The sequence below is a fragment of the Aotus nancymaae genome, unplaced genomic scaffold, assembly GCF_030222135.1.
Source record: "Aotus nancymaae isolate 86718 unplaced genomic scaffold, 86718_ANA_hifiasm-v0.15.2.pri h1tg000032l_0, whole genome shotgun sequence".
Classification (NCBI taxonomy): Eukaryota; Metazoa; Chordata; class Mammalia; order Primates; family Aotidae; genus Aotus; species Aotus nancymaae.
Window position 1 is genome coordinate 26,477,003 of NW_026988445.1, and position 24,484 is coordinate 26,501,486.

General features: G+C 42.4%; 1 protein-coding gene across 6 annotated transcripts in view; it reads right to left on the reverse strand.

The window, feature by feature from the left end:
- Positions 1-564: 564 nt before the first annotated feature.
- The window catches only part of PLD5 (phospholipase D family member 5), a 307,787-nt gene continuing 283,867 nt past the window's right edge, over positions 565-24,484 (reverse strand). For 5 of the 6 annotated variants that reach the window (XM_064383653.1, XM_064383655.1, XM_064383657.1 and 2 more), the window contains 4 exons: positions 19,781-19,949; positions 12,080-12,194; positions 2,018-8,243; positions 565-1,626 (listed from right to left, as the gene is read on the reverse strand). In XM_064383653.1, the coding sequence (XP_064239723.1) occupies positions 7,987-8,243; positions 12,080-12,194; positions 19,781-19,949 (541 nt within the window). In that variant the 3' untranslated portion in view covers positions 565-1,626; positions 2,018-7,986. The remainder of the gene's footprint in view (positions 1,627-2,017; positions 8,244-12,079; positions 12,195-19,780; positions 19,950-24,484) is intronic. The other variant, XM_064383654.1, reaches the window with a different exon arrangement.

Sequence of the window (24,484 nt, forward strand, 5' to 3'; positions counted from 1 at the left end):
CTGCTCTGCAGTGACCATCACCCTCCTGAGGGGAGAAGGACAGGAAATCAGGCAGTGCTTACGGAAGCTGCTCTGCAGTGACCATCACCCTCCTGAGGGGAGAAGGACAGGAAATCAGGCAGTGCTTACGGAAGCTGCTCTGCAGTGACCATCACCCTCCTGAGGGGAGGAGGGCAGGAAATCAGGCAGTGCTTACGGAAGCTGCTCTGCAGTGACCATCACCCTCCTGAGGGGAGGAGGGCAGGAAATCAGGCAGTGCTTACGGAAGCTGCTCTGCAGTGACCATCACCCTCCTGAGGGGAGGAGGGCAGCACTGGGATTGCAGTAATGTAGACACGGGGTTTCTCCATGTTGGTCAGGCTGGTCTCAAACTCCCGACCTCAGGTAGTCCACCTGCCTTGACTTCCCAAGTGCTGGGATTACAGGAGTGAGCCACCTTACCTTGCTCAGCGTTTTTTTTCTTTCCTCTTTTCCTTCCAAGCTACTTAAAAATGAGGACAGCTTTCACTTTACTGTGTTAGTTAGGCCCTTCCAGGTTTCAAAGAACACACGGTCAGGTTACTTCAGTTCATGTGAATTTATTTATGTCAATACACAAGAAAGAAAGGAAGAAAAAAGGCAGCCCAGTAACTACAAAGTCCAGACTCATTGTTCAGGAATCAAGTATTTCTCCAGTAACCTAAAAGCAGAAATAGTGAATCAACAAGAACTCAAGTTGTCTTGACTGCAGAGGTAACTGCCGTCACTGCTCTCAGGGACACCACTACGGTGACTGTGTCTACTTCAGCTGCTCTTCCTGTTCCTCATTTACTTTCTGCCTCTGGTATTCAAACTCCCTAAAAGAGGGCTGTGATTGGTTGGGCCAGGTACCATCAAACAAGCATACTACTGCTGGGTACACTTTCATTTCTTGGGCTTGGTGCGGTGGCTCCACCTGTAACCCCAGCACTTCGGGAGGTTGAGGCAAGCGGATCACCTGAGGTCGGGAGTTTAGTATGATTTAATTGGACTCCTCTTTTGGGTCAGGTACTGAACCTTGGTACAATCAGCTGTGGCCAGTGTAGAGAGCTCACATGGCAGAACACATGGTTTTGCTCTTGCAGGAGCTATGGATGTAGGGTCTCTCCAGGATACCAGGAAAACTATACATCCACCTATAAAATATGAATAATAAGACATACCTTCATTGCTGGGGACAAAACAGCCTTTGTTTCTCAGTGACACTTTCCTACAGAGGATTTTCAAAGTGATCTATCAGTACCATAACTTTGCTGAAAATATGGCGTTGCCTTCTTTTTATAACATTTTCCAGGATGTTGCCTTTAATAACTCACACCTTTTAAAAAAGCAGCTAATCTTCACTCTTAAGTAATAACAAGCGAAATTGTAGATTACATTCTGATTTGAATGTTATTGGACCATACTCTGAGTTGTCTTTAAAGATCTTCATCCTCCATTTATATTGGAAAGTAACATAGAATTTCAACGTTCTTCATCCTGGGAATTGAGGTCATATTTCCAAGATTGGTTGTGCATTTGTGTGGGAATACTCTAAGTTAGAAACCATCTGTGTTTATGTCTTGCAAGGGGCTCAGAATGTCTCAACTGTTCTTCAGAATTTTCCACCTATGGGAAATAGGAGAGTCCATAAAGGAATAATTTTTTTTCCTTTCCAATAACATTGGAGCCAAAAGGAATGGGTTTGAGAGCCAGACATCCACTTCATAAAAGATCTTTTTTCCTAAGTTATCTCTAATAAAAAAAAAATCACAAATAACCTTCACCTTTAATATGATTTAACTTCACTCCTTGTACATGACTATCTCTCATCAAACTGCCCAATTTTTAAGAAAACCACAAAACTGTAGGATTCAGAAACTGCCGACAAAATCAGATTACTATTGACTACTGCAGACTGAAAGTTCACTTCACTAAGCCTTTGCTAACCTCTCAAATGATAGTTTTTTTTTTTAAGTGATCTTCTCAGATTTATTCTCTTTATAAAAAGAGTACCCACCTTGTTACATGGTGTGCATATCCTGTCAGAGAGAAGACTGCCTCAAATCCAAATTACTTCAGTAAATCAACAAAATTTTATCCTGTGTGGGGCGCACAGGATAAATTACAAATAAATAAATAATAAATAAAATAACATAAATAAATAATAATAGTGAGAAAGGCACTATATGAAGCACTCCAAATTGTTTGGCTTGAGTAGGTTGTCAACTTCTCACCTTGAGTCTGGCGCCTTAGACTCAAGGTGAGAAGTTGACAGCCTGTTCAAATCAGCCAGCCCGACACTGTCAACTTACAAGTGCCCAAATGGGAAGGGGATTTACACGTTGGGGGAAGCTGATTGAGATGGCTGTGAAGGTATGCTCTAAACCTGAGATTCAATATGGGCTTGTTGAGCAGACACTGGGCTCTCTAGTGGGGTCTCTATGATTGTTTCTTTTTTCACTAAAAGATAATTTATTTGCTCAGAATCAACATTTATTGGACATGAACTTTTCTTTTTTTAAGAGAAAGAGATAGGAAGAGTGTTTCAAAGATGCCTCCTTGTGTGAATATACAAAACGGCGGGCCTATTGGACCAGTCACCTCTACCTTCTTCATCATTTACCACAGTACAGCTTGGTTACTGATGACAGACTGGGTTGTTTCTGAGATCAGCCGGAGGAGAAAAAGAAATGCCTCATCCCACAGCATGAAAAAAGCCATCTAATATTTACTTCTGAAAAAACTGAGCATCTGGTTATACAAAAGGTTTGAGAATTTTAATGATTCCCCCAAATTCAACCCTTTATCAAACCAATTTATTAAGGGATCTTAAGGTTAATAATGTAGACAAGTCCAGTACAAGTTTATCCTATTTACATAAAGAAACATTAAAGATTCAAGATACCTTTTGTAACAGAATCAGAAGTTTAGCAGTTGAACACAGCAAAATAAAATGTTTAATATCCTATTAAATATCACTTTCTTTTTGTCAGATTGCCAAAAGAAGCAGAAATGGCCAGTGAAGTTTTAGAATTCTGTAAGTACAAGGCTGCTAATGGGTCAAAAATAAGAAAATTTCATTTTTACAGTTTCAAAAAAGTTCTGAAGAATACCCATCAAGTCACCGTAAAAAGCGGTATCTTCTTCATAATTCAGCCAAATATGGAAATTCTCTCAAATGAGAAAGATAGGCTGTGAACTGGGCTATTAAAATACAGCTAACAAAACCTCAGGGCTATTAAAAAACCTCCTCCAATTTAAGTCAATAGGTGAAAATGGTAAGCAGATATTTTGTTAACAACATATAAAAGGAAAAGGAAAGAGGCTAATTCATAACAAATGGGAAAATGTTGCAAATAGGTTAATTTATCTAATTTACCCTGGGCCAAATGGAAGTTATATTAATTTCTCCTTTAAAAGGTGTATAATAAAGCACACCAGTTCATTGGGAATAAGTACAGAAAAATAAAAGAATGAAACATTTGTCCACAATATATGGGGCTGTAAGGACTGAGTTTGAATAACCAGTAACAAAGTATCTTTCATTATAGGAGATGACTGTTATATGCAAGTAATGGCAGCCTTTCACATTCCTAAAGTTAAAAATAATGGAAGGAATTTTGGACACAGAAACACACACCAGTGGTCATACATATGAAATAAAAAAAAGTGAATTGTTGGACAGAATTCCTGAGACAGATGGACCTGGATCTGATCTTCTCAAGAAATTCTTATGGTCTTTTTTTTTTCACCCCCTGGAATTTAGTTCAATAAAGCTTCCTAAAAACAAACAGAATGAATCAGAATTACAGAGTATAGCCACAGGCTGGTGGGAAATGAGCTTCTGTCAATCCCAGGTTCATCGAGGCACTTGTAACAAACCAGTAACTGCATTTCCGAAACAAACAAACAAATAAAAACAAACAAACAAAAAAAACCTCACATTTTTCAAAGGGTGAGATCAACCACGAACGTGATCAGACCCCTCTCACTAAGAACTAAATCAGACATGAGACAGACAGCAGCACAGACAGAACGTGAATGGGAAAAGTGGTGCCCAGAGTTACACAGATGCAAAGTGCGTCGGCAGACCTTTTGTTTCTTCGTCTGCTTTGACTTGTTAAAGACACTAGTTTTCACTCTGTATGCCACAGGACCTGGGAAGTCTATGAAGCATTCTCTTTACAGGATTCATTTATGTCAGTGGGGACATTTTCAGCATTCCTTGTTTCTATCAGGTTCAGGTACCTAAGCTTGTTGTTTACAGAGTGTGGATGTAATCTCACAGTATCCCACTTCCTCTCCAATGGTTGGATAAGCTGTGATTCAATTATTTGATAGGCTGGAGGCCAGTGACAAAGCAGTGGAAGTCTACAATATTGATCTCTGATGGTGTGTGCAACGATTTGATTTGGGGGGGATAAAGGTGATGGGGCTTGGGAAGAGAACAGGCAGCATAAACATTGTCAACGCTCAAATAGAAGTTTTCAACTGGTAGGCCCGTCGGAAGGGCATCTTGAATTCCACAGGAGGCAGACGTGTTCCCATAGAATAAATCATTGTTGAAAATCAGTGCTCGAGGATAAATAAGGCACTAAGTCAGTGTTACTGGTACAAAAATCCAAAATATAGTCTCAAATTGTGTTTGTTTTCCTTTTTGCCTCTCTTGGGAAATTAATCCAGGAATGTTTATGGGGAGTAGTCACACCGCTCCTGGTAATTTCTGGCATGACAGCCACCAGATAGTGTCAAATTAAAGTGTTTTTTGTTTTGTTTTGCATTCTTTTCTTCCTGAAAAGTAATTCCTGGAATACTTGGGGGTGGGAGGAATGGAAGTGGACAGTTTGTTTAGCACAGACACAAGGTTTAAAAGAAAGGAAAGCCATCTCTAGAGGGGTAGATCAAGCATCCAAATGAAAGAGAAAGTTCTGCAGAATGAAATGTTCTCTTGGGAGACATGAACCCGTTTCTGATACTCTTGGTATGGGGGTCACTTTCCTGGCTGCCACAAAAGGAAAGCGTGGCCCCACGGAGTCAACACCGCTGCCCAGACCCACCCGATAAGGGACTCACTGTGTCTGGAGGCATCTTGTTGCCTGCTTGGCAGAAAAGCCTGGGACACAGCTCCTGGTGGTACCATTTTGCCAGGCCTCAAAAGGAAATGGCAATGATGGTCATTCCATAAAGGATGACATTCTCTTCTCTTAGCACGTACAGCAGATAGTGACAGTGAAGGAGCCCCATGACACCAAGCCCATGAGTGTCCCATGGCTGTGGATGAATACTCCAGGAGACAACTTGAGAACTAACAAGGAAGTTTTAGCTTTTTTTTCTTTTCTCCCTTTAGATAAACTTTTTAAAACCAACCCAGGTTGCTTCTGTTTGTCTGAGTGTGAACTTGGTAGATTTGCTTGTTTCCACTCCTACTCTGCTTCCTTCTTTCCTTTACATGTTTTTAGAGGCAGGGTCTTGCTATGCTACCCAGGCTGGTCTCAAACTCCTGGCCTCAAGCAATCCTCCTACCTTGGCCTCCCAAAGTGCTGAGATTACAGGCATGAGCCATTGCACCCAGCCTGCTTTCTTTTTAAAATCATCACCAAAGCAATGTTTACTTAATGAGGATGACTGGCAGGATAATTCCCGACTCAAACATGGATTGTGTCTTGGTAAATATTTAGAGTCTTATGGGTTGGCTATTATTGGTGAGGAATTTCAGTGAGAATCTCCCAATTAGTCCTAAAAACATCCTACCCTTAAAACTACAGCTTCCTTCCAGCTCTCTTGACCAACTGGTTAACTATCTAGGGAAGCAATACCTGCAAATAACAAGAAGGGAAACTATGTGATCACTGGATAACCCACATCATTAGCCATTCTACATTAAGAAAATCCATTGGATAAGATTCATAGGCTCCTCCATCACTTTCATGGCATTTAGAAATCAAGTCTCCCCGGATGTGGTGGCTCAGGCCTGTAATCCCAGCACTTTGGGAGGCTAAAGCAGGTGGATTACAAGGTCAGGAGATCGAGACCATCCTAGTCAGCACAGTGAAACCCTGTCTCTACTAAAAATACAACATTAGCCAGGCGTGGTGGTGGGTGCCTGTAATCCCAGCTACTCGGGAGACTGAGGCAGGAGAATCGCTTGAACCCAGGAGGCGGAGGTCGCAGTGTGCCGAGATTGTGGCACTGCACTCTAGCCTGGGGACAGAGCAAGACTCTGTCTTAAAAAAAAAAAAAAGAAAGAAAGAAAGAAAAGAAATCAGATCTCTAGAAACAAAAAAGAATAGTAGAGTGTTTCCTTGCTCTGAAAACGCATGTGTATTCTGGTCCTGAAGAACAGTCCCTAGCACAATGTCTAGTTTTGTGTTAATGTTATTCATGCCAAAGTGACCCAACATGATGTCCCACTGAAATGTCAACAATCCAGATCTCCACCAGGGTTTTCGTGGTGCTGTGTTCTTTTCATCCACATTTGCCACTGGAAACTGTGGATCTGTTTTCCTTTGTGGATTCTCGGGAGGGACCTGGTATTGATTCTATCAAGACAGGACAAAGATTATTTCAAGAAAAAGATTATACATTATAATGCTTAGCATTTATATAGGTTCTTTTGATTTCAAAACGAGTTATAAATATTTCCTACCGTGATAACATCCTTGCGAGGTAGGTGAGGACTGCCGTCTACGTTACCAAAGAAGCCCAAGGCCAAGAACCGAGGAACCCTGCTTTGAGTCACAGAGTCAGGAACGACATTGGAACTGGACATTCCGGCCACCTGCCCTGGGCTCTGAAGGGGCCATGCCTCCCTCATGTGGCATTGGTCTCCATTAACACAGGGGTATATATTGTACAGACATAAAACAACAACACGCGATTATGTTATAGAACAATAATTCAATATTTCTGTTTCTTAGTAAAATATGTTAAGCACAGTATTTAAATTGCATTTCTCTGAAAAGCATTTGGTATATTAAATAGCAGGTATATTAAATAGCTCTATAAACGTTTGCTGGCATACTCTTAACAGCATAATGATTCTAAGGAAATTAAAATCCACTGGCGCATAGAGATCATTCCTTTATAATACCATAAACTAAACAAGAATGTGAAAAACTACTTTATTCTCAAAATGCAGACTTGATAGCTTGCTGGATATTAGCAGGTGGCTACATAATTTTTCTGAGCTCGAGAGAAAGGATACATATTGCTGAGTGTGGTTCTTTTAAAATACCAATCGGTAGGGAAAAAGAGATGCGGTTGAAAGGTGAAAATGAAAGACTGCTATCTCCACTTTGTATCCATTCTGAGAAATTCATATGTTTTCAAAAGATATTATCAGAGTCAGAAGTAATGTTGAGGTGAATACAGAAAATGCTGTATAATAGGAACATTTTGTGAGAAGAGAAAATGATACCAAATAAAACCTATGGTGTAAGAGGAAAATAAGCAAGACCGAAAAGGATCTTTTTCAAGGGCGTTGAAGGCTGGCATGAGATGTAAGCTGTTCCTGCTTAGCTGACTGGATAGGTCTTGGAGATGATTTGCAAGGATAAACCTCGGTTTTATCCCTCTCTTCTCCAAGGCAAAATCCTCATCTTCCTCTTTAAATCAGCAGTTCTCAGAATGGTGTTAAAGAGCTCACCTCATGCTAAGCTTCCTAGCAACTGACCAGGTGGGTCAGCAGAAAAAGTTCTAAAACTAGAAAGGAACAGGAATCAAAGTCTTAAAATTTGTATGCAAACGTAAAAACTAACTTCTACGCCAGAATGACATTCTCTGTCAGAGGTAATAAATACAAAAGTCTTAGTTTTAGTGTACACGGCGCTAAGATATTGTTAGATAGGTATTATGTGTCATTCAGAGAATATTTTTTGTAAGTGTGCTTTTTCCCTAAAAAAAAGACATATTAAAGTGTTTTCTCTCCTCAAGTCCTTATGTATAAATAAGAAATGCCGAGCTGTCCTATCAGTTTGTTCGTTCCCGTTATACGCTCCAGGCCTCCTTCCCACCTGCTCTGTCTGTGGCAGTTTTGTTGGACGGGGGTTTGAGTTTGAACAGGCTCGAGCAGTTCGGCTGCTTGGTTGGCTGTAAGGTTTTGGCATACGGTGAATACCAGTCCCTTTCAAACACGTCTTTAAGTTGCTTAATGATGCTTCTGTTGTTCCTCACATCTGCCTGGTTGATAACAAGGCCCGTGCCCGCATTCTGGGTGAAATCATTCCCTACCCAATCAAAATTTCCTGCAAACAAAGAAATAACATTGAAGAGTTAGAGTCCACTGGGAATATACCCAATATAATGAAATTCAGAGTGGAGTCTATTAAAAATCATCAACACCCAGGAACAACAACGGAGAGGGTGAATTGTGTTGACAGCTCCGAAAAAAATTTCAAGAAGCCTTACATATGGCATATTAATATTTACATATTATTTTGGCATTTTCTTCAGCTTTGCTCCAGTAGAAACTCAAAACAAGGAATCTGCTGTTCTTTCTCATAAATGTTATTTCTTATTGACATTCACAAGCCACACTAAATACAGCAACATTTAAAACATATAGGGATACATTTAAAAATCCTGTGAGTAATTACTACCTTCTCAAAGAGACAACATCTAATCCATGAGAACAAATGAGGGATTCTAATTATAAGGCCCTGAAGTTTTCACATCAAAGAAAAAGTGAAAGCTAGAGAAAGAGACTCAGTTCCTAACAAATACTCCTTGATTGGGCTGTAAATCATTTCCCAGACCCAGGATCCGGCCCCTTGGCCCAGGAAGTGGGGCAGGTGCTGTGAGAACAGGCTGAGTATGACTGCCCCATGTTAGGTGGTGCATTCATGTTTTTTCAGCTGCCATAGCAAAGTTCCACAAATTGGGTGGCTGGAACTACAGAAATGTATTGTCTCACAGTTCTGGAGACAAAGCCCAGGGGTTGGGAGGGTTGATGCCTTCTGAGGACGGTGAGGAAGGGATCTGCTCCAGGCCTTTCTCCTTGGCTTGTAGATGGGCATTTTCTCCGTGACATTTTCTATTTTCTCTTTCTTATTTATTTTATTGGTTCTTTTTTTAAATTTAATTTTTTTTTTTTTTTTTGAGACAGAGTCGTGCTCTGTTGCCAGGCTGGAGTGCAGTGGCACGATCTTGGTTCATTGCAACCTCCACCTCCTGGGTTCAAGTGATCCTCCCACCTCAGCCTCCCAACATGCTGGGATTCCAGTGGTGAGCCACCATGCCCGACCTCTTCATGACATTTTCTACGTCTCTTCGTGTTGTCTTCCTCTATGCATGTCTCTGTCCAAATTTCCCCTTTTTACAAGGACATTGGCCATATTAGGTTAGGAGGCCATACTAATGACCTCATTTTAACTTGGCTATTTCTCTAAAGACCCTGTCTCTAAATAGAGTTACATTCTGAGGTACTGGGGGCTAGGACTTCAAATATGAGTTTTGGAGGGACACAATTCAGCTCATTTAAAGGAGTAAGTCTGAGATCTGCCCCAGAAAAGACTAATAATGTCTATGCCACTCCCGTGCGTCCATCTTCAAGGTGTAGGGGAAGCGGTAGCCCAGGAGAGCTAGAGTAACACCATTTCAGCTTCATCTTGAGACTAACAAGGCATAGTCCTTGCCAGTCACAACCATGGTCATAAGACGTTTACAACTGAGAAAACAGCCTAAAGATATCCCAAAGGATCCTCCCCTGCAGCAGTGCAAAGTCCAGATAACCCAATACCCATAACAGGACCTGCTTTCAAGGTAGTTCTAGTTAGGCTTCAATGTACGTACATGCTGGAATGTCATTTCACACGAGAATGTTTTCTTCAAACCAATAGAATAATAAATTTGCTCATACTGTCAGCTCACTCACACATAGACACAGCCTAGCTTAGCTTTTACATAGGTAAGACCCCTACACAAGAAAAACAAACACACCACATTCCTCCACTTGCTTCCTGAGGACGCCCTACTCTATAACTGAGTAGTTTTCCTTCCCTTCTTTTCCCTCCCTCCCTCCCTCCCTCCCTCTCTCTTTCTTTCTTTCTTTTCTTTGAGAGTCTTGCCCTGCCTCTCAGCTCACTGCAACCTCCGCCTCCCAGGTTCAAGCAATTCTCCTGCCTCAGCCTCCCGAGTAGCTGGGATTACAGGCGCCCACCACCACACCCTATTACTTTTTTGTATTTTTAGTAGAAATGGGGTTTCATCACGTTGGTCAGGCTGGTCTCGAACTCCTGACCTCCAGTGATCCACCTGCCTCAGCCTCCCAAAGTGCTGGGATTACAGGAATAAGCCACCATGCCAGGCCCAATTTATTTATTTTTAGAGGCAGAATCTCTCTGTTGCCCGGGCTAGAGTGCAGGGGCCTGATCATAGCTCATTGCAGCCTTGAACTGTTGGGCTCAAGCAGTCCTCCCACCTCAGCCTCCTAAGCAGCTGTGACTACAGGTGCAAGCCACTGGAACGAGCTTTTACTTGGTATTTATAAATATTATCTATATGGTCGGTGGGACTTACTTCCACTTCACAGCTGAGGACTGGGAGGCTCAAAGAGGTGAATAAATTTGCTGAATCAGTGGCTAATCAATGGTGCACCCAGGTCTGCCAGACTGTATGATAAACCAGGAATTATTCTCACTAAAAAATACCTAGCCATGTCAAGATGGACAAAATTGTCTTTGAAATTACCACCAAGCCACGTCTGATCTAAGCTTCCATTTTGTTCTCCTCTTTGGATAAGAGCTGATTCCATAAAGGGAACTGACAGGTTTTAGGTATAGAGACTGGCCTTCCATGTCCTCTGCAGCAACTCAGGTGTCGCTGCAGAAATCACTAAGAAGCTGAGATCATCCGTCTCCTTGGCATCCCTGGCCCAAGGGCCTGCAGCCATCTGCGGGAGAAGCTGCTGGAAGAAAGCACATCTATGGAGAGAGCCAGTATCTGTCCCTTTGTAGCTTTCATCTTTTGATCCCTGCTCTGTTTGCTGGAACCCTCAAATGTGTCAATTCCCTTTTCCGTTTGGCATCCCGGGGAATATCAGAAGGTGGTTTCTTGTCTCTCATTTTACTCCTTAAGTTTATTCCTCAGAGCCTAAGAACACCAGGTCCCTAAACCAAATATCAGCACAGAGACGGATCTGCTCCCTTTTGCTTTATCTCTTTCCCCTCATCCCAAACGATTATCTGCGCCCCCTCAAGAAAGAGCACAATGGTAAATGGTACTCTCAGTGGCTTCATGATAGAAGAGCTTTGAATGATTTTTTTTTTTTTTTTTTTTTTTTTTGAGACAGAGTTTTGCTCTTGTTGCCCAGGCTGGAGTGCAGTGGCTATTCACAAGATCGATCCCACTACTGATCAGCACAGGAGTTTTGACCTGCTCTGTTTCCAACCTGGGCCGGTTCACCCCTCCTTAGGCAACCTGGTGGTCCTCTGCTCCCGGGAGGTCACCATATTGATGCCGAACTTAGTGCGGACACCCAATCAGCATAGCGCACTACAGCCCAGAACTCCTGGGCTCAAGCGATTCTCCCACCTCAGCCTCCCGAGTAGCTGGGACTACAGGCAGGGGCCACCACGCTCGGCAGTTATTGCTATATTAGCCCCATCTTACAGATGAGAAAACTGAGGTTTGAAGAGCTCAAGTAAATTGTACAAAGCCAGACATTTGGGAGACGGCAGGGATGGGATAATGGGCTGGGCACTGACCCACTCCACTGTCTGCCTCCCCATCACTCAGGCCACGCTGGCTTGTGGTGCTGTGGGCAGGGGAATGACACTGTGCTGGTTCCAGTACAGGACACACCTTTGATAAGCCATTCACACCCTTGCATGTGCAATGTGGCAAATGGGCCAGAAAATTTCTACAATTATGGAAAGGCATCTTATATGTCTTCTAGTACATAAATCAGGCCATGGAAGAGATATTCGAACGATGAGCTCCCTGTCCTCACCGTCCCGTTTCCTGACCACCAGTTCCCCCCATTCACCAGCAGTGGTTCCCAAGGCCTTGCCTCCTCGACAGGGGGTACCACGGAGCTGCCTGGGTGACCTGTCCTAAGGAGCCTCACAGCCCTGACACCTACCAATATAAGCTGCTCCATCTGTCACCATGTACTTGTTGCGATTTAACCTAGGAAAGGTGTGGTTCTTTTGTTCTTTTGTGGCACAAGCATTCTCTCTTTCCAGATCAAAAAACTTCTGTAAGACAAAAAAGAAACAAACAAAAAAAGCAGGTAAATCAGGAACGTTTCTGATCTTGTCCAAGAGCACAAAATAATGGATTATCCACAGATCAACAATAGACCTCATGTTGGGTTATTAAAGCCATAATCTTATTACCTCATATGGATGAGGCTATTTTTGTTCTCAAGTCTATATAGGCAACAAGAGAAAATTAGCATGCTCAACTAGGTCTATAATTAACACTTTTAAGCTACAAAATGAACACAAAATTCATTTTCCTTTTTCAGCAGGATGAGGGCCAGAAGGTTGTTTAATTCTCATTGTCTTATTCATCAGGGTGTGCTGGCATTTGAAGCATGCCTCAGGGTGCTCCCTGTCAAGCATGCCAATGAACTGAATGAATATTCTCACATGTTGCATGCATTATGTCGATGACTAGCTGATTAAACTGGGGATTTGCAAAGGTCAAAAGAGATTCTGCCACAGGAACAAATACTTTTCCATCTAAACACTTAAGTCTGGGAGCTCTTTTGATAGGCAAATAAAAAATCACAACTTCAAACCCTGAGCTCCGAATTTCAACATTTATTGACCCAAAAGGCAACATTCCAGTTCACCCAAGGCCAGAAATGGGGCAGCTGAAAGGAGGGGGATGATGGCAGGCATAGCCAGGCTATGCCTCAGGGGTCTGCTGATTTGCTGAATTCTCAGACGAGGCTTAAACTGTGGCTAAGCTCATGGAACTCCATGACTGAGCTCACTGGAAGACATTAGTCTAAGGTGAAAATCTCGGGTATCCCCTACATTGGAAAATGCTGAGCATTTTCAGAACTGTGGAACCTTTTGGAATGTCTTACAGCTATGGAATCATGTGTATTTAAAGGAAAGAAGAGGCAGAGAGGAAAATGGCATGATGCCTAGAAAAGGAGATGTCATTTACAGTTTTAAAACTGTAAGCATTCACATTTGGTTTGGGGAATAATGATAGCTGGACTTCCCCCCCACCCCCAGCGTGGTAGAAGGGTGATAAAACAGATGATCACTAAGATCCCTTCTAGCCTCAAAAGTTCTATTCTGATTTTTTGTAAAAATCCTTGAGGTCCACAGTGCAGAGATCAAAATCTACCTAAAAACTGTCTATTCCACAACACAGATAAACATGCTGTTCTCCCAGGGCCATATCACCACAGTTACAGACAATGACACCTGGCTCACCCAGTGTCCTCAGCACCTGTCTTCTGCAAAATCTACATTGGTTTCTGGACTCTTCAAACTGACTTAATAACCGGTGAGTGTTCTGAAGTCACAGTTACATATTCATGAGGTCACATGAATATTGAGGGCATCACCATCAATCACAGCCAGATGTCACTTAGCTTGGACATTCTATCACAACACACGGCCACACATGTGAACGCTTCCTTTTAGGAAAGATATTATTGTAGAATCAAGATGGATTTCAAAAAGAATAAAATATACATCTTAAGTCAAGGATAGAGTCACAGCTTGAGGCTTTAGTAAAAACCCATTTGCTCTAGAAATTCAAAGATGGCCCCAAAGAGGGGAAACAGCTTTCTCTGAAAGACTGAAATGACAGCAGAAATCAGATTTTGTGCACTGGTAGTATTAGACACCTAATACGCTGTGGGTGACAGCAAAGACATTTCAAAGGTGATTTATTAATTTGTAAAAAAATTCTAAAAAATCAGATGACTGGGACAATTTTGTGTGTCACAGTCTCCTCTCCTTCCATGAGCCCTCATGGAGATAAACCCACATCAGGGCGGGAGGTGGTTGGAGGTGGGCGTGCCCACTCCTTTAAGAACAGAGAGTCCCTACCTAGTTCCCAGGCTCCTGAAGACACACCCTATGCAGATGCCAATGCTCACTTTTCTTGGAAGAGTTTATCACCTGTCTGTGTTCTAGACTTTAGGGCCATAAGCTGCTTGTCCATCTAGGCTTGTATTGATGCTTAGAAAGGTATGACCTCAGTTTTATAAAATGGCTATGCGTGAACTATTAATGTTTGGTTTATTCAAAAAATGTGACCATCCACATTCAAAAACATCAAAAAGATGAAGCTGGTTCAGTCCTGTAAAGGTTGCAACGATGGATTCTACTTTCCTTGTAAGTTTTTGCAATTCTTAAATGACAGCAGTTAACATTTCACGACCTAGAGGTTCCACTGCAGATGCCCTAGTGGCAGGTGTGCTGTGGGGGTCAAGAAACAGTGGTGGGCATGAACCCGCGACTTGGCCAGAGGGGAATCTGGAAAAGGAGATTGGAGCAAATGCACCATATGGTATACCAAAAGCCCTAGACTGTCCTCTCTGCTCCTGCTAGACCTTGCAAATAACAGGGGCTCTTCTGTGTGTGAGTGTGCTGACCTCCAGAGTGTGTGACTTCACTGGGCAGCCTCTTCACGGACAGTCACCCTTTCCCAGCACACGCCTGCAGAAAATGGCTAACACACCTTGGACTCAGGCACTGTCCTGGGCTCTGTGCTGTCTCCCCACTGGCTTACAGAGCTTTCTTATCACTCTGCCTTTATTAGCTCCCTTCTTCATTTTTATTTTTGAGATGAAGTCTCACTCTGTACCCCAGGCTGGAGTGCAGTGGCGCGATCTTGACTCACTGCAAATTCCACCTCCCGGGTCCCAGTTCAAGCAATTCTCCCACCACAGCCTCCTAAGTAGCTGGGATTACAAGTATGCGCCACCACGCCTGGCTAATTTGTGTATTTTTAAATAGAGACGGGGTTTCACCATGTTGGCCAGGCTGGTCTTGAACTCCTGACCTTGTGATCCGCCCACCTCAGCCCCTCAAAGTGCTGGGATTACCAGCGTGAGCCACCGTGCCCGGCCCTGTGACTTTACAGGTATGTGCATGATTTCCTCAGTTTCCAAAGGTAGTTAAATTGAGATCAGAATTTCTGCTATCAGTCATTGCTACCAGACTATTAAGGAGATTAAGATGAAAACACAGGTAAGAAGCATATTTTTTTGGAAACTTACAGTAAATTCTAAATTTTTATGTATTTAAATTGTTAATACTCTCATGAAAAATAAAATTTTAAATATCTTAATGGCACAAGAATTACAAACATTTTATCTGACTTTTTTAATCCTCAGGGATATAATTTGGAGGTGTAGCTTCTCATATCTTTGAGCAGATGCAGTATATGATGTTTTTGTTTTTGCTTTGAGACAGATTCTTGCTCTGTCCCCAAACTAGAGTGCAGTGGCAATCATAGGTCACTGCAGCCTTGAACTCCTAGGCTAAAGGGGTCCTCTTGCCTCTACCTTCTGAGACCAGAGTCCCTCTGGGACTACAGGTGTGCACCACCACACCTGGCTAGGTTTTGCTTTTTTTTTTTTTTTTTTTTTTTTTGTAGAAATAGGGTCTTGCTATGTTGTCCAGGCTGGTCTTGAACTCTTGGCCTCAAGTGATCCTCTTGTCTTGGTCTCCAAAAGTGTTGAGGTTACAGGTGTGAGCCACCACACCTCAATGTAGATGATGTTTTTGAATATAGATAAGAAAGATTAAAAAGGACTCTGAACCGCAATGATCTGTTCTACGTGCAGAGGCCATGGAGGCATGTTTAAGAGCTCAGGTTCTGGAGTTCAGAAGACTTGTGTTTCAGTCTTGCCCCACTGCTCACTAGTGTTCTTGACAGAGGTTATTTAATCTCTCTAAGCTTCAGTTCCCATGTCTATCTATAAAATAGGGAAAGTACCCGGTTCACAAAATATTATTATTTTTTAAGGTTTTTTTTTTTTTTTTTTTTTTTTTTTTGTAGAGATGGGGTCTCCCTATGTTGCCCAGGCAGGGTCTTGAACTTGTGGCCTCAAGTGACCTCCTACCTCGGGCTTCCGAAGCACTGGGATTGCAGGCATAAGCCACATGTCTGGCTGTGTGGCTGTGACTATTACATAATATATATAAAGCATTTAATTCAGTGCCTGGATATGGCAGCAAAACCTTAATAAACGATGTAGCATTGGCTTACTCAATGGGAACCATGCAGCAAGTAAACCGGTATTGTAGGGTGGAGAGATGAAAACCCATGTTATACAGAGACAAGCTATTTGGTAAAAACATAACCGGCATTTATTTGGAAGGAATACCAAGTACCACTGAACCTTTGGCTTATAGGGCTTTAGCTATGGGGACTGGGAAATGAATTATTTGTAGTGTGTATTGGTTGTTATTTGTGCTTTTTTTTTTTTTTTTGAGACAGGGTCTTGCTCTCTACCCAGGCTAAAGTGCAGTGGCATGATCTCGGCTCACTCCAACCTCTGCCTCCCGGGTTCAAGTAATAATGCTTGTGCCTCAGCCTCCCAGGTAGCTGGGATTTCAGGCATGTTCCACCATACCCAGCTAATTTTGGTATTTTTAGTAGAGACAGAATTCATCAGGAGTTTTGGTCTCAAACTCCTGGCCTCAAGTTATCCACCTGCCTTGGCCTCCCAAAGTGCTGGGATTACAGGCCTGAGCCACTGTGCTCAGCCTATAGTTGTGCTTTTAAAAACCTTATTAGAGGAGATAGATAGGCTCAGGAAGGAATGGCTAGTTTAGAAGTGGAAATGATAGAGAACAGATAGACCAGAAAATTGGTAATTCACAGGGTTGAAAATGCTGATTTTACCTAGAACCCAATAATAGAAAATAAGTTTGAAAAATCCTTTAAGTGGCCAGTTTAGACTGAACCCTGTAGAAAAGACAAATTAATTGGTGTAATTATAATAGGTGTGGCCGGGTATGGTGGCTCACGCCTGTAATCCCAGCACTTTGGGAGGCTGAGGTGGCTGGATCACCTGAGGTCAGGAGTTCCAGACCAGCCTGGCTAACATGGTGAAACCCCATCTCTACTAAAATATAAAAATTAGCCAGTCGTGGTGGCTGGCACCTGTAATCCCAGCTATTCAGGAGGCTGAGGCAGGAGAATTGCTCAAATCCGGGAGGCGGAGGTTGCAGTGAGGTGAGATCGTAGCACTGCACTCCAGCCTGGGTGACAGAGTAAGACTCCATCTCACACACACACACAAAAAGTATGTAATAGGTATAATCTTCCCACCTGTGTCTGATGGCCTTGAATGGACCCTATCATTAAAGAGAGAGAAAAGTATATGAACAAGAAAGCATCAAGTTAGGGAATTATATACAACAGGAAACTTTGGACATGGCTATGGATACATGGAAATAACTAGAAGCAAGTACATTAGAACCCGTTACATTTCTGAGAAACTTGCATTGCCCAAGAAACCAAACAGCTTACGCTAGGACCCCAAATTCCTTTAACTGTTCATGCCTTAAAACACCCGTGGGTCCTTGGTTTGAACCAGCAGGAGTATGAGGTCTTCACAAAACCTGCCCAGAAGGGTTTTATAATTGCCGTGAACCAGTGACTGCCACGGGCCTCTGTACCTTCCCTTTCTAATGGTGGTTTTTCTTTACTGTTTCTGTACTCAGGGAGGGAGGTAACCTTAACCCGGTTTTTGCTGATTCACTCGAGATGGCTGGCAAAATATTAGGGAAATATTAGGGAAAATTAGAAGATTATGGCCTCAAACGTTTTGGAAAGCCGAAAGGTTTTAATGGAACAGGCTGAAGGCAGCCAGTTCATTACATTAGAATTTTAAGGCATAGGGTAAAAGACAGGGACAACAGAAGCTTCCCCAGTGAAGTCTGTTTACCCCACATCCCTTTGTCTCTACTCTGTTTACTCATGTTAACTTCGTGCTGGATGGGTCCTCTCAGAAAGAGGTCCAAGAGGAATTACCCATTAATGGTGTTTACTCTGGGCCCCAGAACCAAAAGCTTTTATCATTCGTAAAACCACTCTTTTTTAACCATGTTAATTATCCACAAGCTTGTTGACTTAGAACCTCTGTTATTAAATCTATACTGAATAAATGCGAGGAAGTACAAGGAGTCGTAGTCAGTTAGCTGCAATCGCCCTCTGAAAGCAGACAACCATCCCTAGCCCACTCAAAACCACCGTACTAGGTGTGAGAGTGCTTTCATTCATTCGTCCTTAAGTCAACGTCTGCAGGTGGTAATCGACATCCCAGGTGGCCACAGTTTCTGGGTATTTTTTGGTGCATGTAGGGGAGTTGTTACTGTTTTGTTTCAGTTTTTGCATTGGCGAACTATATATGATGTACCACTTTCAGGCTTGATGTCCAGAAATGCACATCACTGGAAGACCCTATGCAGCGATTGCATGAAACTTTGCATGTTCTCCCTTATGGGAGGTGGGAATGAGGGTTCTTTTTGAGGGAAGATGAGCAAAATGGATTGTGTGTACCAGGAACTTCAGACCATGATGAATCACAAACCTGTTCCTTTGTCACCCTGGAAACACAGCTGACTTTCTGAACACGTTTATAAGCCTCTCTTGCCATTATGTGTGGCCATGTGAGAGATACCAGGCAGTGGGATGAAGGCTAAAGGGATGTTCACTACCTCCAGGCCTAATCCAAACATGCCTCTCACACAGTCATCCAATTTCTCTCTCCTCCTGTCTGGCCTTGGGATATTCAGGGTCAGGGCGATCTTGGAAGCCACGTGTCAAAGTTAATTGCAGACCCCTTGATACCCTGGATCCCTAAATGCTGCAAGGAATGCAGCTTCATTACCTAGAAGAGAGCCTGCCACAGGCTAGATTCTCAGAGCACGTTTGTTGAATGACTGCACAGGGGGTTGGGAAAAGTGGAGACCTAAAGGATTACTGGATATGAGGCCGGTAAACACGGAGAAGGAGAGTGTCGGAGGCAGAAGGAATCGCTTGCACAAAGCCTCGAGGGGATGAAGAGGGTAGTCAAAGATGAGCTAGAGAATGAGCCCATTTCAGGTACTCCCAATTCCCAATCTTATCTCCCTCAATGTCTCCAGAGGTAGATTAGTGTGTGGCCCAAGGGACCTGGGGCCAGCACAGGAACCCAGACGACAAGGCCTCTGGGCTAGGGGAGTTTGTGCTGGTGCATGCTCCAATGCTCTGTTGGTCACAGCCTTACAGATAAGAACAGTAGGTGAATGGGGTAATTCAAGGAAAATGGAGAGGGCTGGGTACAGGGGCTCATGTTGGCAATCCCAGCACTTTGGAAGGCCAAGGTGGGTAGATCGCTTGATCCCAGGAGTTCAAGACCAGCCTGGGCAACATGGTGAAACCCCATCACTACAAAAAATGCAAAATTAGCTGGGCAAGGTGGCATGCACCTGTGGTCCCAGCTACTCTGATGAGGGGGCTGAGGCAGGAGGATTGCTTGAGCCTGGAAGTCAAGGCTACAGTGGGCCAAGATTGTGCTACTCCACTCCAGCCCGGGTGACAGAGCAAAACCCTGTCTCAAGAAAAAAAAGAAAATGGAAAGGATGCAACTGAAAGTGAGAAGAGGGTAGACAGAGAAGGCATCAGGAAATGTAAGCTCTACTCTCCTTTTTTGTATGTGATTGTTTTGAAAAATTACTTAACCTGCTTTTTGAAGACTGTCATCCCGGTTCTTACTGGAAGTTTACATGTATGTGTATGCTTGCAGCTTTCCCACATATGCAGAAGGCATTCACTTTTTCTTTAATAACACAGTCAATATAATACTTACAACTTTCAAACTGCAGTTGGCTATTTCAGTGCAAATCGCTTTAAGAGATGAAATAAAGTTAAACGTGAGGGGATCCGTTTCCTTCCAGAAGCTTATAAGGAGTCGAACTCTAACGCTTCGTAAAACTAATGCTTCTCTTATTTTTCCATCCAAGTCCGGCCAGTAAGTCCTGCAGAAATCATATCCGTATAGTAAAAATAAAGAAACCAAGTTAGTTTGGGGAAAGAAATTTACTAGACAGCATAGAACATTGATATTAGTCTGATCGTTACTTTGAGGTTGAAAAACATGCCCGCCTCTTTGCTTAGGCACCAAGAAATGATGCTTTCCTGGGACCTGACCCTGCCTAAAAGGAAGTCTCCCACCAGCAGGTCCTTGGGCTGCGTGGGCCGAGGTGAGGACAGATTGACTGCCACCGCAGGCCACCCTCACCACACCTCTGATTCTACCTGGGCCTCAGTCCACTAAGAACTGATCCAGTAGAATCCCAGTTAAGAACCCTGAGCGCCCCTCAATCCCCAAATGCCACTAAAACCTCTCTTTGGTGACTGCCCCTGAAATGAACTTCTGCTCTAGCCATCTGAGCTTCCCCACACTTTCATTTCCCGACTGTCCTTACCTTGGTATCTCCTGACCAAGCCTCCCATGACTCTCATGCCTTCCACCTTTTCTGCGGGGCCTTTGGAATCTTCCAACAGGCAAAGTTTCTCTGACAGGCCCAGCCTTTTCCTTGAATTCTTAAGCCTTTGCCTCAACTCAAACCTGATTCTGCCCTAAGGCCGCAGCTTCTCCTGAAGTCCTGCCAGGCATTTTCTAGCAGGACCTGGCCACTTGGCTTAAGATGTAGGGCAGCCTCTCACTCTGCCTCTGCAGGCCCCAAACACACACGGTCACTTCCAGAACGGTCATTTAATTCTCATGTTAAAACAAAAAGCTTTCCAAGGCTTAAATGACTCTCCCTCCCCACAGCACTGACATTTGTAGACCTTTTGTTTACTCATCAAACTCTTGCCCTAATTCTGCACCAATTCACTATTTGAACTAATGATGTATTATTTGACACTGTAGTCGGCCAGTGCCATGATCACTGCACCTCTAAAGGCCTCCTGTCCTTCTCATTCCCCACTCCCACTCTCTTTTCTTTTCTTTCTTTTTTTTTTTTTTTTTTTTGAGATGGAGTCTCGCTTGTTACACAGACTGGAGTACAGTGGCATGATCTTGGCTCACTACAACCTCCGCCTCCCAGGTTCAAGAGTTTCTCCTTCCTCAGCTTCCTGAGTAGCTGGGATTACAGGCCCATGCCACCACACTTGGCTAATTTTTCTATTTTTAGTAGACACAGGGTTTCACCACGTTGGTCAGACTGGTCTTGAACTCCCGACCCTGTGATCCATCTGCCTCAGCCTCCCAAAGTGCTGGGATTATAGGTGTGAGCCACTGTGCTGGGCCCACTCTTTTAACTGCTCTTTCATCCCACGCAGGCTGCAGATTCATGATGCCTTCAATCTGCCGGGTCCATCAGCTCCTCCTGTCTCCTTTGCCTGCCCAGCCTAATCTCAGTTCCGATCACTTGAAAGATACTTTCCTCTCTAACTTCCTCTTGCTCTTAGTGAAAATCTGGATCCTGGATCAATGCTACAGTTCTCTTTGTCTGGTTTTATACCCATGAAGCTGAGGACTACAGGAAAAAGCATCTCAGTGCTCCAAATTGGTTTCTCTGCCTCCAGTCAGGTGTTTCCTGGATGACCACCAGAGTGATCCATCTAAAGTATACCTGGTCATGTTCCTTCATTTTTTTTTTTTTAAGATAAAGTCTTACTCTGTCACCTAGGCTGGAGTGCAGTGGCACGATCTCTGCTCATTGCAATCTCCGCCTCCTGGGATCAAGCGATTCTCCTGCCTTAGCCTCTCAAGTAGCTGGGACTACGGGCGTGTACCACCATGCCTGGCTAATTTTTGTATTTTTAGTAGAGATGGGGTTTCACCATGTTGGCTGAGGCAGGAGAATTGCTTGAACCTGGAAGGCAGAGGTTGCAGTGAGCCGAGATCATGCCATTGCACTCCAGCCTGGGTGACAAGAGCAAAACTCCATCTCAAAAAAAAAATTTGTTGAATGAATACATAAATAAAAAGTATTAATACCTCAAAGACTAATCAGGCTACAATTTTATTAGTCCTTCACACATTTACTAATTTCTTTGTGAAAGATATATTTCATGTGACTGAAGAAATAAATAATGAACAACCCCAAACTGAGACCTAAATAATTGACTTGCTTAAGAAAGAGAGCTTGATTGCTAAATCAGGAAGAAGTGAAATAGGGCTTCTGAATTTTGACTGTAGGATTTATTTAGTCACAGATCATTGTTCCATTCCCTTCCTACTACCTTGAAAAGTAGAAGTTATTTCTGTGTGTTTTTATACATGCTGTTAATCATTTCTATTTGAGGAGTACATGGTTTTTTTCTCTTTCATTTGGATGTTTGGCAATGTATAGACTAAAAGTCTGAAAGGTATTAACTAGTTCCATTAACATGCTGAAACTGGATAGTATTTACCTATTTACTGAAGTTGAATTCACTCCTGAAAAGCTTCTCCAGGACTAGATAATGATAACTAGTCTGAATTTATACAAATAACTACTTTATCTGATTGAGAAGAATTTAATTACAATCTTGATGTTTGGACTACTTCTTATGTCTTTTTGATGACCTTTCAATTTAGAAAGTTAAAAGCATTTACAGGTTTGAAATGTTAAAATACAATAAAAGAAGTTCCATTTAATAGCTGAAATGATAGATTCATAACCAAAATGCAAAATTTTAGGTGTCTCTGATTCTTTAATATTCTTTTTTTTTTTTTTTGAGACAGAGTTTCGCTCTTGTTACCCAGGCTGGAGTGCAATGGCGCGATCTCGGCTCACCGCAACCTCCGCCTCCTGGGTTCAGGCAATTCTCCTGTCTCAGCCTCCTGAGTAGCTGGGATTACAGGCAAGCGCCACCATGCCCAGCTAATTTTTTGCATTTTCAGTAGAGACGGGGTTTCACCATGTTGACCAGGATGGTCTCGATCTCTTGACCTCGTGATCCACCCGCCTCGGCCTCCCAAAGTGCTGGGATTACAGGCTTGAGCCACCGCGCCCGGCCCTGATTCTTTAATATTCTTTTAGTTTTCTCTAGATTTTAGATTTTTAAAATATTTTAGATCCTCTATGCTAATTATTGACCATGAAGAATCTCGATCTTGTTCATAGCACTTCATGGAACAAAGGTTTTGTCAATCCTGATAAATCATTATGCCATCCTAACATACAACTTCCTGAACTTGACCTTATTCTCCTTCTCAATAACAGGAAAGTCAGGCAAAACCCCTAGTATGTTTTGAAATGTTTTCAAAGTGAAGGTAAAATCTAAAACTAAATCTAAAACCAAGTGAACAACAAAGGGAAGAAAAATAAAAAGGAAGAATAGAAAAGATGTGAAAGTGTGTGGGAAAAAAATTCATGAATGTTCAAAGAATGCACTATGTGTATGTATGTGTGTGTGTGTATGTATATACACACATATATACACATACACACATATAAATATATATACATATATACACACATATATACACATACACACACATATAAATATATATACATATATATACACATATATGTGTGTATATATGTATGTGTGTAAGATTCCATCTAAATACACATACATATATATATACACAACAGAGTAAGATTCCATCTAAATACACACACACACACATATATATATACATATATATACACACACACATACATATGTATATATGTATGTGTATTTAGATGGAATCTTACTCTGTTGCCCAGGCTGGAGTACAGTGGTGCCATCTTGGCTCATTGCAACCTCTGTCTCCTGGGCTCAAGCGATTCTCCCGCCTCAGCCACCTGAGTAGCTGGGATTACAGGTGTGTGCCGCCACGCCCGGCTAATTTTTGTGAAGATGCACAATAGTTTATAGTAAAGGTGTTTCAGTGCTGTGCATCTTGCAGCTAAAAGTGCTTTTCTACTAACTGCTATACGGAACGACCATTTTCTGGAAGAAAGACTCTTTTTGTAATCCTATGATTATTTGCATAAAGAAGCTACATATTATGCATTATGTAGGGTTGGTGAGTAAAAAATATTCAGGCAATATAGGGCACACTTAATCATCTAGCCTCAGTAAGTGGTTGTTTTGGAACTGTAATATTTCAAATTAAAAAGGTCTTGGGTCTCACTCCCAAAAATATGCACTTTGAAAACATTTCCTGGATCAAACTAATTATTCAAGCACCTCTGCATTCTCAGCAAGAAAGCAAAAGTGGGAGTATCTAAGCATGGCCATGCATTTATGCATGCAATGATTTTCCAAAGAGTTTGTCATAAATTCCATCCCTGAATTTATTCCATGTTTGCATGCATAAGCAATGAATTATTGAAAACGCACTGCATTTTTAAACTGTTCTCTTTTTCACAGAGAGGGATGGATTGACTGAGAATATATATATATGTATATATATACACACACACACACACACACATATATATACACATATATATATAAAGTTTCTCCATTACATTGAGAAGGTACTATGAGAATTTGGCATGAAATGAAGACTGCTGTGAATACAAAACAACGATGCTTCCTTTAAGGAAAATCTGGCAAGACTACTCAGTTTCAATATGCC